Source organism: Cygnus atratus, chromosome 25 (assembly GCF_013377495.2).
Source record: "Cygnus atratus isolate AKBS03 ecotype Queensland, Australia chromosome 25, CAtr_DNAZoo_HiC_assembly, whole genome shotgun sequence".
Classification (NCBI taxonomy): domain Eukaryota; kingdom Metazoa; phylum Chordata; class Aves; order Anseriformes; family Anatidae; genus Cygnus; species Cygnus atratus.
The window spans coordinates 3,806,836-3,821,091 of NC_066386.1; the positions used below are offsets into that span (position 1 = coordinate 3,806,836).

At 53.2% G+C, this 14,256-nt stretch overlaps 1 protein-coding gene across 7 annotated transcripts in view; it reads right to left on the bottom strand.

The window, feature by feature from the left end:
* Window positions 1–6,732: 6,732 nt before the first annotated feature.
* TLK2 (tousled like kinase 2) overlaps window positions 6,733–14,256 on the bottom strand; it is a 44,598-nt gene continuing 37,074 nt past the window's right edge. For all 7 annotated transcript variants that reach the window (XM_035568012.2, XM_035568009.2, XM_035568011.2 and 4 more), the window contains 5 exons: window positions 13,752–13,921; window positions 12,121–12,259; window positions 10,910–11,021; window positions 9,790–9,897; window positions 6,733–9,404 (listed from right to left, as the gene is read on the bottom strand). In XM_035568012.2, coding sequence (XP_035423905.1) covers window positions 9,231–9,404; window positions 9,790–9,897; window positions 10,910–11,021; window positions 12,121–12,259; window positions 13,752–13,921 — 703 coding nt within the window. In that variant the 3' untranslated portion in view covers window positions 6,733–9,230. The remainder of the gene's footprint in view (window positions 9,405–9,789; window positions 9,898–10,909; window positions 11,022–12,120; window positions 12,260–13,751; window positions 13,922–14,256) is intronic.

The following is a 14,256-nucleotide window of genomic DNA, read 5'->3' on the forward strand; positions in this document are numbered from 1 at the left end:
GGAAGGGAGCCGCGGCCCGCTGCACAGTGCCAGGGCTTCGGCAGCGCTTCTGGGGAGGGGGGCTTGGGGGGCACTGGGGGTTTTGGGGGAGCACTGGGGGGGTTGGGGAGCTCTGGGGAGAGGGGTTGGGGAGATCTGGAGGGTTTGGGGGGCACTGGGGGGTTTGGGGAGCTCTGGGGGGTTTGTGGACAAGGTGTCGGGAGCGGTGCTAAGGAGGTGGTGGGGAGCGGTGTGTGGTGTGTCCCATGTGGGAGCCCCCCCATGCAGGGTGCCCACTTCACCCCAAAACGTGGCTGGGGTACACGGGAGATGCTCGGGGACCCCCAGCCCCGTGCCAGCTCCCCCCCCCAGGCCCCTGCAGCACTCTGCACTCGCTTCCCAGTGTGGCATGGAGTAGGAGCATTGCACAGCGTCCCACACTGCTTGGGTTCCTGTGTCCACGAGCTGAGTACAAGAAGCTTTTGAAACCCTTTTAACCCCTTTTTAGTTTTTTTATTTTTATTTTTTTAATGCCTCCCCTCCAGTGGGTGCTGCACAAGCCCCAAAAGCCATGCAGAGGGCTGCGAAGGAAGGTGCTGCCCTCGGGAAGCCGAGCGAGGAGGTGGGAAGGGAAGGAGAGACCCGGCTCTGCTGCGGCTCCGTTCCGTTCACACGTGGGTTTAAAACATCCAGCGACCTCTGTGTGTACCTCTGGGTGCCCCAGGCCCCCTGCGTGGGATGGCTTTGGGCAGAAAATGCTGGAAATTGGCATTTTCCCCACGTTGCAGGGCGGGCTGTGCTGCTGTAGGAGGGTTGTTGGAGCTGAGGCTCAGGGGCGCTGAGGTCTGCACGGACCTGGTGAACCAGGGGAGCTGCTTGCCTCCTGCCTGGGATCTTGCTGGAGCAACAGGTCACCTGCAGCACCCCAAGAAGATTGAACCTTGCAACGTGATCAAAGCCAATAAAAACCCCAAATCCCAGAACGCCAGGAGGAGAAAGTCCCCGGGAGGTCTGAAGGCAGCAGCTCCCCCGGCCCTGGCTCTCCCCTGTTGCTGGAGCGATGAAGACCCTGTGCCACCAGAGCCTCACCTCCCCGAGGTCCCCAGGGATACAGGGGGAGCTCCATGGGCTGTGCCATGCACAGTTCAGGGAAGATGATGCCTTTAACCAGAATGGCATTGCTCCCTCAAGCCGGGCACGGGATCTCTCCCAGTGCAGAGGGATGCTCGCGAGCCAGCGCGTTTGGTTTGGCAAATCCTGCAAAAATAAAGGGATCCGTTGTTTCCCAGCGAGGCAGGAAGGACCTGCAGAGCGGTGCCAGGAGAGGCTTTGGGGATGCAAACCCTCCTCCAGGAGGGCCCAATTAAGCACATCAGAATCTGGACTGTTTTTTTTTGTTTTTTTTTTTAAGCCATGGATTATTTTTGAATTGAGCCAGCACCTGGAAGAGCAGCCTGGGAGTCAGGAGAGCAGCACCTGGGTGCTCGGTCCCATCCCTAAGCCTTGGAGATGGGATGGGGATGACTCCAGGGGTGTCACCCACCTCAGGTGCCAGCAGCCAGGCATGAAGGAGCCGCGAAGCCCCACCAAGGGGTCCCCACACCCGCACAAATCTGCACAAAATCCCATCGGCAGGAGGGAACACGGCAGAGCCAAAAGGCCCCGGATCTCCCAGAGCATCGTCGCCTCCTGGCCTCGTCCATCCCATTCCTCGGAGGCCTCTCCTCTGTGTGCAATTAGAAGACAATTAGCACTTCCTAATAATTAATTCCTCCAGCGTGGGCCAGCAGCTCCGCACTTACGCTCATCTAATCCAGTTTAGTACCAGTCGAGTTGCTGCTCATCGGAGCGGATCTGGAGGAAATGCCTTTTTCCCTTCCCCTGGGACGTTTCCAAGCTGTCTGACCTCTCCGGCCCTAACGAGCTGCTGCCAGATGAGGGGACGTGGCCGCATGCCGGGGACAGCTCCAGGGCTGTCTCTTTGCACCGACCAGGGGCCACGGGCTCGTCCCAGCTTAGCACCGGGAGGTGCAGGCTGCTGCTGGCTCCCGCAGCCGGAGCATCTGCATCTGTCCCCTCTTTGGAAAAACTTAAATAAATGCTGGGTTTTGGCAAAAGCAGCTTATTGGTCAGGGAATGGTCGCAGCAGAGGGGCTGCAGCAGGACAGCCGGGGTGAAAAAGCCGAGTTGCTTTTCAGAAGGGGTTGAAAAATATTTCCTGAGCTCAATCTGTGCCGTGAGCTCTCCTTGGGTAGGGGCCTCGGCTTTTAGGGGATACTGGCAGGAATCAGGGCTGTTCAGCGTCCCACAGACTGGGAAAGAAACGTCGCCAGCAAGCCGTGGGACCCAGCTGTCACCCGGCTATTTGGGATGGGAAAACAACCCATGTGGCTGCCCGGCAGCCCCAGGCTGCGCAGAGGGGGAGGCCGGTTTCTCAGACGTGGTTTAGTTAAAGACCGAGGGCGTTAGGGCTTGGGGAGCCACCTCAGATAAAACCACGAGGCCGGGAGTTGCTCTGAAGGAGCCTGAGGGATTGAACAAACCCCAGAGCTGAAGCGCTCGGGGTCAGAGAGGTGCCCCACGAGCTGGGTATTGAATTCGGCTCTGATGCAGGGCAGGGTTGGTATTCGCTCCCACCAAGGGCATTAGAGGACGGGGTCAGGGTGCCCACAGACCGTGAGAGCACCATCGGGTGGCTCAGGCAGCTGCCCTGAAGGACAGAGCTGCACCACCCAGGTGGTGCCAGGATGGTGTCCATAACCGGCAGAGTCCCCGTGCCCCCGGCTCTCCGCAGGACGAGGCTCCAGGACAGCAGCCCCGGGACCAAAGCCCAGCCACCGAGGGGCTGCGGTGCCACGGGCTCCTGTTCCCCGCGCCCATCTCAGCCGGGACGGAGACCGACAGCACCTGCCAGGCTCGGCCACGAGCTCAGCCTCCATCCGCACTGCCTCGGCCTCATCCTGGCCTCCAAACGAGGCCGGCCAGGCCAAGATCAACACCCACCTGGCAAGCATCGCCGCGCTGAGGTCACCGCTTAGGGAAGAGGCCGTCTCGGCGTCTGCTGGCTCCTCTCTCCCCCGCGCCGGCAGCGGGGAAGGCCACGTCGCTCCCCGCCCGCCGGGAGGAGCGGAGGCTGCGGGGGGGGCGCAGCCTGCCCGTGGCGATGGGGAGACCCAGCCTGGAAGGGGCAAAAAGGGAAGGAGGGCGCAGCGGCGCTGGGTTTGTGCACGAGCATCGCAGCCCTGCCTGGTGGAGCCAAGAGAAAAAGGAGAGGGTGTTCTGCTGGGGAATGTGCCGCTGCGGGGTCGCAGGGATCAGGGGTAGAAATGGGTGTGGATAAGGAAGCAGCACAAAGAGAAATGTTTGTTTTCCTTCTGTTCCTTCATCCCAGGAAGCCCCCGCATCCCCCAGCACTTGTGGCAGGCTCTGAGAGCTGCCTGCCAGGGTGGGCATGGGGTGGCAGGAGCAGGGCTCCCCATGGAAACCCTACAGAAATCCCCTGCTCCAGCAATGGATAGGGTCCCCCATCCCTGTCCTCCCCAGGACTCACGCTGGGCTCTGCAGCGCCGGTGGCAAGGAGCAGTCGGCAGCCATGGGGCTGGGCTGGGGGGCTGGATGCATCCCCCCCGTGCGGGGCTAGGGCAGGGGCTCGTCCCCAAAGGTCACAGCTGCACCCTCCTGGCTGTGGACAGGCAGGGACGTCGGGCAGGGACCTCATCGGAGAGGGATCTCACCGGGGAGGCACCATGGGCACAGCCCGGGGACACAGGGGAGGCACCGCGCCCGATCTCCGAGACACCACCGGACCATCCAAGACAGCCGTCAGCCCTGGCTCTGCTCAACGCCCAGCTGCAGGGAGCGGGCTCCTGGCCCAGAGCAGCCCCCTCCCTGCCTCCGTGCCGGCCGGCCCCGCGGCTGCTGCAAGGAGCCGAAGGGGCTCTGCCAGGAGCAGGGGTCCCCCGGGGGCTTGGCTGGCCCCGGACCCCCTCGCTGCGAGCGAGGTCAGTCCCTTTGGGGCTGCTCTGCCGGGGCTCTTTCGCTGCTTTCTCTTCTGCAGCCCTTAGAAGTCAGGCAAGTTCAAGCTGCAAATAATTTATTAAAACCAGATGTGCTCGCTCAAAGCTGCCACGAGGAATTTCAGGGCGCTCCAGCCCTGGGAGGGCCAGCGCCGAGGTCTCTGCCCTTCCGACGCGGGGGCGAGACGAGGCCGGGGGCTGCCCGGGAAGGAGTGCTTCCCCCCGAGCCCGTGGCCGCTCCTTGCTCCCCGGGGCGCCCAGAAAGGGGCTGCATGGATTTCCAGCCCTTCTAGAAAAAAAATCGCCTTCTAGAAAAAAAAACAAACCACGACTTTCTCTTCGTGACTCAGGCACAAGTTAGCAGCACCGGGACATGGGGCCAGGAGGGAAGGCAGCTGGAGAGCAGCGGAGGACGGCACATCCCGAGCGGCATCTTCTGGACCAGGCTCCAGCCCTGTCCCGTGCCCATTCCCAGTGGGAGCAGCACAAACTGGGGCCACATGGACAGCCCTGGACCCTTTTCTTCCACCTCCACCACTGCCTCACCTCGTAGCCCTGGGCACGACCCCTTCTGCCTCCATCCCTCACTGTCTCCTCTCTCCTGGAGGGGTTTTGGCACCACCCTGGCCGCTCTCCTGGGTTTGGGTGCGAGCGGGCAGATTGTCAGGATTAGCAGGAGCTGGGATGAGCTGACATGCTGAGCAAAGCAGGTTTCCAGCCCTGATCTTGAGGCAAAGCTGAGGCTGGGCCAGGAGGGAGGACATGACCAAACTGGTGGCCTATCCCCCGGCCAACACGTGCTTGCAGTGCCCAGGCTGCCGGTGGCTTCGGTTAAGCGAGGACAGGGCTGAGCAGAGCTCTGCCTTCCGCTTCCTGTGAGTGCGGATCGAAGCCAAGCACCTTGTAAACCTGGCCGGGACGTGCTGGTAACCTCAGCTACACGGCGCGAGGGTTGGCTCCGCCGTCCCGTCCTGCGGCATCGACCCGCACTGAGCCAGCTGCAGCAGCGGGCTGACAGTTGGCAATGGGGAGCGATGGAAAGGGCCGAGCTGCAGCCGAAGGACGGAGGGAGAGGAAGGGCTGCAGCGAGCGATCCCACGGCAAGATCCAGGGCCGGGAGCCGGAGACACGCAAGGAGGCGAGCGCGGCGCTGGCAGCCACTCGCGGCTCCTCACCAGACAGCACGCGCCAGCGGCTTTTCCCAGCCTTCGCGCCCCCACACAGTTAATGCGTGAAATGAGAGCTTTTGGAGCTTTTCTCAGCCCCAGCCCCGGCTCCCGCTCCCCCGCCTGGCAGAAACAATAGCGTCCTTGTGGCCAGGACGCCTGGCCCTGGGCGTGAATGTGCGAGGGGAGGCCGAGCAGCACGGCGTTTGCTTGGCCTCTCGCCCCCAGCCCTGCCCAGGGCGGGCGCTGCAGGGGTGCACGGATGCTCCACGGGCACCGTCGACACAGCCACGGGCGGTCCCGGGGCGAAAAGGCAGCTGCAGGCAGTAGGAAAGTTGCCCCTGTGCTGGGTGAGAGCCCTGCTTCTGTGCTGCAAAACCTCCTCTCCATTCTGGGTGGTGCGAGGTTTAAAGCTTTAGCACCCAGAAAATAACATCCTCCAGCAGCAAACCCCAGGGAGACGCTGGCAGCAGTAGCAAACCTCGCGTCGAGGGTTTGCCAGGTCACAAAATAAACTGGGACTGGCCTATTTGGCAGAAGGGAGCTCGTTTCATAGCATGACGCCTAACCGCTAACGTATGAGGCGAAGCATCCAGCAAGGCAGCCCCTTGGGAAGCCTCATTCCTGCTGGCTTTGAGCTGAGCTCCTACAACGCTGCTTACGGCCCTGCTCCGGGCACGCCCCGCGCCCCACGGGTACCTGGCCACGGCTGCATTCAGCTCATGCATTTGCTGCTGAAATGCTACCACCACCTCCTGCTGCCCAAATCTGCGTCGCATCATCCCAGCTGGCACAGGCGCCCAAAACCTCATCAGCTGCAGCAGCGCAGAGGGATCCGAGCTGCTCTCGGTGTTCAGTTTCACCGAAAGCTCATTCTTACCCTGAGCGCACAGCGGGTGATGTCAGGTTCGTCAGGAGCGCAGGAATCCTCACCCACCACCACTCGTCCTGCAGCGGTCGGGCACGTCACCTCGCGGGGATGCCTCGCGAAGCGCTCGCAGCGCGCCTGCGGGGAGCCGGGCACAGGAGCTGGCACTCAGTGGGTGAAGCAGACTCGGTGCCTTCAGCTGCCAAGATCTTTTTTCCTTCTCTGTTGTGTAGTTTGAAAGCTGCCGAGACGGAAATTGAAGGAGCTGAATTTCTTGTTGCAGTCCTGGAGCCTGGCTGTGGCCACCAGCTCGCGGCACCGCCAGCCAGGGCAGAGGGGGAGTCTAAGTTTCATCAGCAGGCACAAAAAGGGTTTCTTTGTGGCCCGCACATAAACAGCTCCTAAAGGCAGCTACTGCTCTGCTAGATATGAGGGATAAAACCCAAGCTGTCGTCTTCCATGTTCTAGAACAAGATCGGTATCAGTAATTGAACAAGACTCGGTAATTTTCAACAACAGCCTGTGCGGGGCGCGATTCCCTCCTCTGATGCACAGATCCCACTGCTCATGCAGAGATCCCACTGCTCTGAGCTGCTGAGCACCGCCCTTCTCCATCCTTCCTCCTCGTCCTAGCACCCCCCAAGCCCGTGCAAACAGCTCCTGCCAGCGCTACAAAGAGCAAAAACAGAAAGAGCCAAGCAAATCAGTTTCTTAAAACTTATTTTAATATCCATGTCTCATCTGTTGGGTAGAGCCAAAACAGTCTGGCCTGGTTTAAGTTACAAATTCTTCATACACTTTTCTTTAAGTAAATGAACAGTGTGGCAATAGGGTCTGTTATTGGAAGTGAAACCCATATTAACAAGGAAGGTGTCGCAGCTAGAATTCTACCAGGGTTCTTCACTGCTGTCAGCCCCAGAAAAGGCTAACGCGGTCCCATGGCCCCTGAATGGGTGTCACACAGCAGGAATAAATGCATCTGACACAAAACTAATCACACCCACAGAGATAGCACACACTGTATGTCCAAGAAACAACGGGGCTGGGATACAAAAAAACCCTTTTAGAATTCTCCCCGATGTGGACAGACACCAAATCATCCGTTTCAGCAAACAGGACGAAGCATCAACCCTGATTTTGCCCCGACAGAGGCTGGATAGACACGTTGAATCACTGCTTGCTAAACAGTTAACTTCTGGAATAGACCAGCAGCGATGGAAAGGGCTAAGAAATTATGGCTGAGTATTTAAAGATGCAGTATTTCTTTTCTTTGTTTAAAACACTACAGTTTAGAGACCACCCTAACGCAGCTGCAAGTGAATACATCCAATTAAAAGCCCAAGAGTCACTACAAAAATAGTAATAAAAATCAAAGCAACAGAGTTCCACGCTTTCCAGGTCCATTGCTCAATTTCAACAGACTCCTGCAATTTTCAGTTAACCTCAAGTTCCTGAACAGGTTAAGCGTGATGTTTGCAGATGGTGGCTTACAAATAAGGCAGACACGTGCTAGTTCTCTCACAAAGCGCGAGATGGAGAACGTTGCTTACCACGAGAGCAGCATTCAGGTACTGAGCGCCCCCCAAAAGCAGCCCACGCGCTGCTGGAGCTGCAGGATTGATCCCAGAGGTGCCGCACCGAGAACAGTCCACAACACGGTGGTCTGGGTGTCGGGTTAGGAAGCGTGCACACGATCGTTTGGTTTTTTAAACACCTTGGATTGAAGTAGTGTACGGCTCAGCTCTCTCCCGAGAACACTGCATCTTTAAATTTTTCTGGCTACGAGCTCCTGCCACATGTTAGGAACACTCCAACCTGGCTGCCACATGTTCAAGTGCTGCGCTTTTTGTGTGTGTTTTCAGTCTTCCTTCAACGCAGGGGGGAAAGGGGGCACACTGGGGACAACAGGCTTGTGTTTCACAGCAGGCAGGCTCCAGCTGAAGGTGTAAAACCTCTCCGGGCAGATTACAGAAGGGAGACAAAAATATTCGGGTGTTTGTTCCCTTCTAGAACATTATCTCCTTCCCCTCTATTTGTAATCTGACACAGCAATGACAGCAAGTTAGAAAAGTCAGCAAGTTTTACAAAGAAAACATTAAAGGGGAGAGGCAGCTTTTCTGCCAAGTCACCTAACTGGGAAGAGCCTTCTTCAGCTTTAGATTTTTGTAATGTGAACAAGATATGTACAGTACTGCAGGAGCACAGACCACACCTGAGCTGTGCTCCGATTCCTTCCCGTTCGCTGCCTGCCTTTTCAACAGTCAACAGCTATCACGCTCACGAGAGCAGAGAGCACGTCGTGAGCATGTCAGGGTGCGTTTTCAAAAAGAACAGCACTTCAAATAAATTAAAAAGATGCAACCAACCGTTGTGAGATCTATGAAGCAGCAGCTGAAAACCTAGTGGCAGTCTGACGCATGATCCACTCTGATCACAGGAGATCTACGCAGGCTGCCTATGGGCTCCACGGCCCTCCTGAGAAGGTGATTATTCGTAAGAGGCCACCCCAAGGGAGCAGAAAGCTGCACCATCTGCAGAACGGACACTGCCTTGGACCTGCTAATACGGGTTTCACTTTGAGACCAGAAAACTGTTTTCTTCCAAAAAATTGTTATTTTTAAAAAACTGAAATTAATTAGGGGTAAAACACTAACTCTAGTGCCATGAACAGGCAGGATCAACTTTTTTCCCCTCCAAAGGGCAAAGAGTCATATACCATCCCCAGCTGAACCTTGGTGCTTCGAGCTTTTCAGGAGATGTTACCTAAACTTTATTAAAAGAAAAAGAACAATGTTTAAATATCAACACTGGACTAGCCCAGTCTTTTTCCAAAGTCCACATTCTTCATATGAAGCACACACGGCGTCCTGGATTCCCCAAGGCTGCATGTTCAGAAGTTCACAGTACATAGAACCATGTCTTTTGTATTTTCTTGAGTTTCCCCTCCTTGCTCAGAGCAGCCACCCTTCGCGGTCATTTACTGGACAAACCTCAAGCCATCTCCTATCCACATGGCTTGGCCTAGATGCCGAAGGTTTTCTTGATGAGAGTTGATGTCATGCTCTATGGATGGAAAAAAGCAAGAGAAAAAAAGCACCTGGTACAGGTTTCTCGAGACCCTTGCGGATTCCTCTATTCCAAAGCTGTTTCTGAAAGTCTTTTTGCCGGTTTCTCAAGCAGTTTTTGGCCTATTACTCTGTCTCAGTTTGAAGAGCTGTTATTGGATGATCCAGAGGTTGATGCAATCGCAGCTCCAGCTGGGCTGCTTGTGGATACAGATTTGCGGATGTGAGGCAGCAAGTATGGGTCACAGGCCAGCTGCTGGACATCTATCCGATCCTCCTTTCGGTAGGCCAAACAGCGTCTGATAAATGCCTGCAGATACCCCAAAGGCGAAACAAGAATCAGTAGACTGACAGGATCAGGAAGCTTTCTTTGATAGATAACTCTTTGGGAGCTGGGCCAATCTGACAACCCCGGCACTGAAATTCCTTCCCCGGTGACTTCACAGACAGCCCAGCTCCCATGACAAAAGCCCATCTTTTATCGGTAGAAAGCACGGGTAGAGGCACACGCTGTGCTCCCTTCAACCCCAAGGCTGACAACTGCAACGATGCAAAGTCACAGAGCACTCTGTAGGAGGTAAGCATTAAACACAGAATTCCTTGCTAGTTTTAGGAGAACGATACGAAAGGAACGGTCAGTGCCACTTGCTGAACGGCATGCACGGGGTGATCAAATTATCTGCAGCAAGACTTACCTTTGCTTCTGGCGTGACTACTGGCTTTGGAGGGAACTGCACCTCGGTAGCTTTCAGAATCGTGTTCTCCTGCAGAATGTCTTGTTGTGACTGGTTGTGGCCAAAGGGCTACCAAAAAAATAAAAGAGGGTTGTTAAAGGTTGATGACAGGCCTTAAATAAACCTTAACACTTCTGTTAATCATCACTTGACATCAGCATTTTTCCAGGCAAGACGCCCGTGAACGTTACTGAAGGTGCTGCAGATTCCTGCCAGATGAGCAGGACACACTGCTCCTGTTTTTAAACTGGTCAAAAGGGACATCAAGCTGGAACGTGTCTGGGGTGTCTCCAGCTCAGACAGGAGGGACCTCCATCTGCTTCCAGACCTCATAGGTCAGCACCAGCACATGCCAGAGGGCCTTCAGCGATCTGAGCAGCCAGGAGATTCACCTACTTCAACCTCTGCTGGGCCGGTTCCGCTGTCTGCCTGACTGACACCACTAAGCAGACACAGCGTGTTTAGCAACTCAGGCTTTCACAACACTCGGTTACCAAGGACTTGGGAACACAAGTGTTGATGGAATCCTCTTCCTGCCCCAATCAATTTATTTTGTTGTCAAAACCAAAATATGATAGCCTCTTCTCGGGACAAATCGTCCCTTCCTGATTCAGACTCTTCCCTTCCAAAAGGCATCCTAAAAACTTCTAGAGGAGGTCCTTGTACCTATTTTTTATTTTAAAACACTTGCAGCTGTCGAGCAATACCTGGCTCCACAAAGGCTCAGCATTCAAAAGAATAACATCAAAACGCATGGAAAGCATCACAAAACAATGCCAAACCAGGAAGCTCAGGTGTCTGGCCCTGAACAACACACTTGTCCTGCCTTTAAGGGCCTCACTGGAAACATGTCCAGTGGAAAGAGATGTTCTGAGGATTGCTCCTGAAGGAACTGTCATGTAGATCAAAACACAACCTAGTAAATTGTCCCCGCCCCATTAACACAGGCTCTGTTTTGGAGCTGCTGGCAAGGAGACAAGGCAGAAGCACCTTCTAGCGAGGCAAGAAGGAAACAGAAGTCAGGGCTGCCTCCAAAAGGTTTGGGAATCACTACTTGGAAAGGAGTTACATGCGTTCTTACCTTTCTGCCATAGAGACACTGATAGAAGATAACTCCAACTGACCAGACATCAACTTTATTTGAAATCTTTGGAGGTTCTTTCCCAACTACAAAACATTCTGGTGGCAAATACCTGATGAGGAGGAAGTGACAAGTTATTAGTAATAGCTCCAAATACTTTCAGTCATTTTCTTTGGAAGGGAAGGAACAAGCTTCTGTGATCAGATGTTGGCTTGGGAGTCACAGGACCAGATCTTGGTTCTTGTACACCTTCAGGTTAAGGTCACCACTGCACACCAGCTCCTGGAAACCACGATCCCAAGGATGTCCAGACATCCATGGTCTGAGCTAGTCAGCACAGTCAATTTCTTTTCAGCAGAACACACAAAATAGCCTCTTTTTCTTTCATCTTTGAAACTGGCATTTATTGTTAAAAAGGCTTGGCCAACAATTCCACAATAGAAATTCACAGCCAAAGTACGTATTTCTAGAAACACAACCTCAGATGCCATGTCTCAGAGACCCAGCCTTGCTTAAACTACAGCTAGCGTCATTTTTAGGAAAGGAGCAAACCTTTGCAATACAGAAGGCCTTAGAAAATGTTTGGGCAACTGTTGCCCATAGTGACAGTTTGCAGCTTGGGTGATTTCTAAGAATCACATTCAGAGGTACTCACCATAGGTCCTGCTCTCAGCTACGGGTGACGCGGTGCCAACAACTGGCATCAGGGGTAAAGTATTACTGAAACATCTCATGTGACACTCAGAAATGAAGCTTTGGCTCTAGATAGCACCACGAGACTTACGTATTTTGTAAGAGCTAACACTCTGGATTTTCACATTATTTCAGCAGGATACTCTTTCCTTCTCCCTGATGTACCTGCATGGCATTCTCCTCCCCCCTGAACTGCTAGACTGTGCCATTATGCATTGTAGAATAGCAGCCAAGTTCCACTCCAGAGCTGGCTATCTCAGATGTGCAATTTTTCACCAGGCACTTTGGACAAGAGGTGGTCTTCAAATGCATAAACACAGACAGACTGAAAAGCAAAAAGCTGCCAGCCTCAAAAGAAGCTGTGTGTGTCAACTGAAAAAGTGGTTTCCAGGGTCTCAAACCCCCAGCGTCTCAAGCTGTCACAGACAATGGCAGCACATACAGATCAAGAATAATTTACACACAGTTCTGGATTTGTGTTAGCTCTGTAAGTTGCCAGTGCCCCAGGCAATGCTTACCAGTAAGTACCAGCCCCCTGCGATGTCAGTTCCATGCCATCAACAGAGTTGTAGCTGTCATCATCCATGATTTTGGAAAGTCCAAAATCGGTGATTTTTATCTCTCCACATGCAGTACCATTGACTAGAAGAATGTTACCTAAACGGAGGAAGGAAACAGGCTCTTAGGATACACATCTAGCAGAGAAAAGCAAGAATGAACTGACATTGAACTCTGTCTCTCTGCACAAGAGAACACGGAACCTGCAAAACACAGGGAGTTGCAGCAGCCTGGGGTAGATGTTTTACCACAATACACAACTTCAAAGACAACTCAGCTCCTACTGAGTGCTAGATCTGATTTGTCCATCTGCAACTGACTCAGTTGCCCAACATTACTTGGGGCCTTCAAGATTACGAGCCCTATTCTCCAACCCGGCTTGATGCCCGTGCCGTTTTGGTCCCTCCCAGAGGTCCTGCTGGAAGGGCAGGTCAAAAAGGAGGACTAAGGAGAGAAGGAAGCACACATTCACAGTTATGACTCATTTTATCCAGGAGTCCTGACTTGCCCCGGCCTCTCAACAGCCAGAAACACTCTCCTTCCTGGCAGTGCTCCCCAGCGGCTTTCTAAGCTCAAAAAGGACAATTACTGCTTAAGCAAAGAGTCTTCTACAAATCCATCAGGGATCAAGCATTCAGATCATCGCTGTTTTTCTCAAAGCCTACGGTTCAGCAGCAGAATTGTGTGTGATGGCAGCGGATGAATCACAACTTTAGATAACTGTAGGCAGAGCTCTGCACCGTAAGAGCAGCCAACAGCTGGGGGAAGAAACGCGTGCACTAGAACTGGAGCAACAGCACCACCTCCTGTACAGACTCCTCGTGCTGATGCAATAAACCGCATCACATACCAGTTACACGATACTTACCGATGAAGTGCCACCAGTAAAGGGAGGCAAACCAAAGATAACGTTTTGAAGAGGTGGTTGAATTTTACTGGACTAGTGAACAGCAATGTAGCCAATATCCGTACCCAAAAGGGAGCACTTTCACTTCTGCCCTCACTACTCCATCCAATGCTAAAGGGAAAGCTGCAACTACGTTTGGAGAGGACCTGGTAGATGTTACTGAAATCAAAAGGCAGACCTGAGCAAACAGTTTTGACTGTATATCCTCAGCTTTGTGAGCTTTCATGTGATATGAAAAAATGAACACTTCCAAGCCAGCTTCTGCCACGAAGTTTTCAGGCAGATGATTACAGAAAGAGTAAGTCAGAAGAATGGGAACAGAAAACACACTAGTAATTATGGGAACCTTTATGAAGCAATAATAACAGAAGCCCTCAAATACAGAACACAAGCAGGTCATTGAGAAACCAAACAGACACTTGGTGGTTCAAGGGCTCATTCTGAACAAGAAGGCTGCTTTTTCTGGAATGTTACTTCCTTGTTTATGTTGCAATTCTGGGAGACAATAAGCTTTTCACAGAATGTTCTATGCATTTTAGTTTTCTCTTGATGCAAGTTAATTTTCCCAGGCAGGACTGTCTCCTTTTCGCTGTTTGACCAAAATAAATGCTCCCATGTTATTTATAACCCATTACCTTTAGTTATTAAGCATCCTTAGGCACATCAGCTAGCAGCATAGCATACCTGGTTTAAGGTCATAGTGTATGATGGGAGGTTTGATTTCATTTAAGTATTTTAAAGCATTCACAATCTGCATGATAATGGATCGCGCCTCCTTCTCCGACATTAACTTGTGCTGTTTCAGGTAGAAGTCCAGATCATTTCCCTCACAGTATTCTAACACTGTACAAAACCTGGAGGCAAAACAGGAGTAGTTGTAATTAAGGCATCGGATAGAAACCAGAACGCTGTTGTTGTTTGTCTGCAAGTCTCATCTATTTGATCGAAGTTTCAAATTAAGAGCCCTCCAGCTTATTAATCCTTCTTTACAAATAGGCCACCAGGAGCACAGTCCTTAGTGCTCAACAGTGCAAAGGTCAGATGTGCCCCATTTAGCACTAGAAGCAGAAGGGGAAAGCTGTATCCGCTGGCGTATGCACCCAGACCAACAAAGAGCAGGATTTACTAGTAGAGCATCGCATCTCTAGGAAACCTGTGCATACTGAAACTGCTTCAGACATCTCTGCAG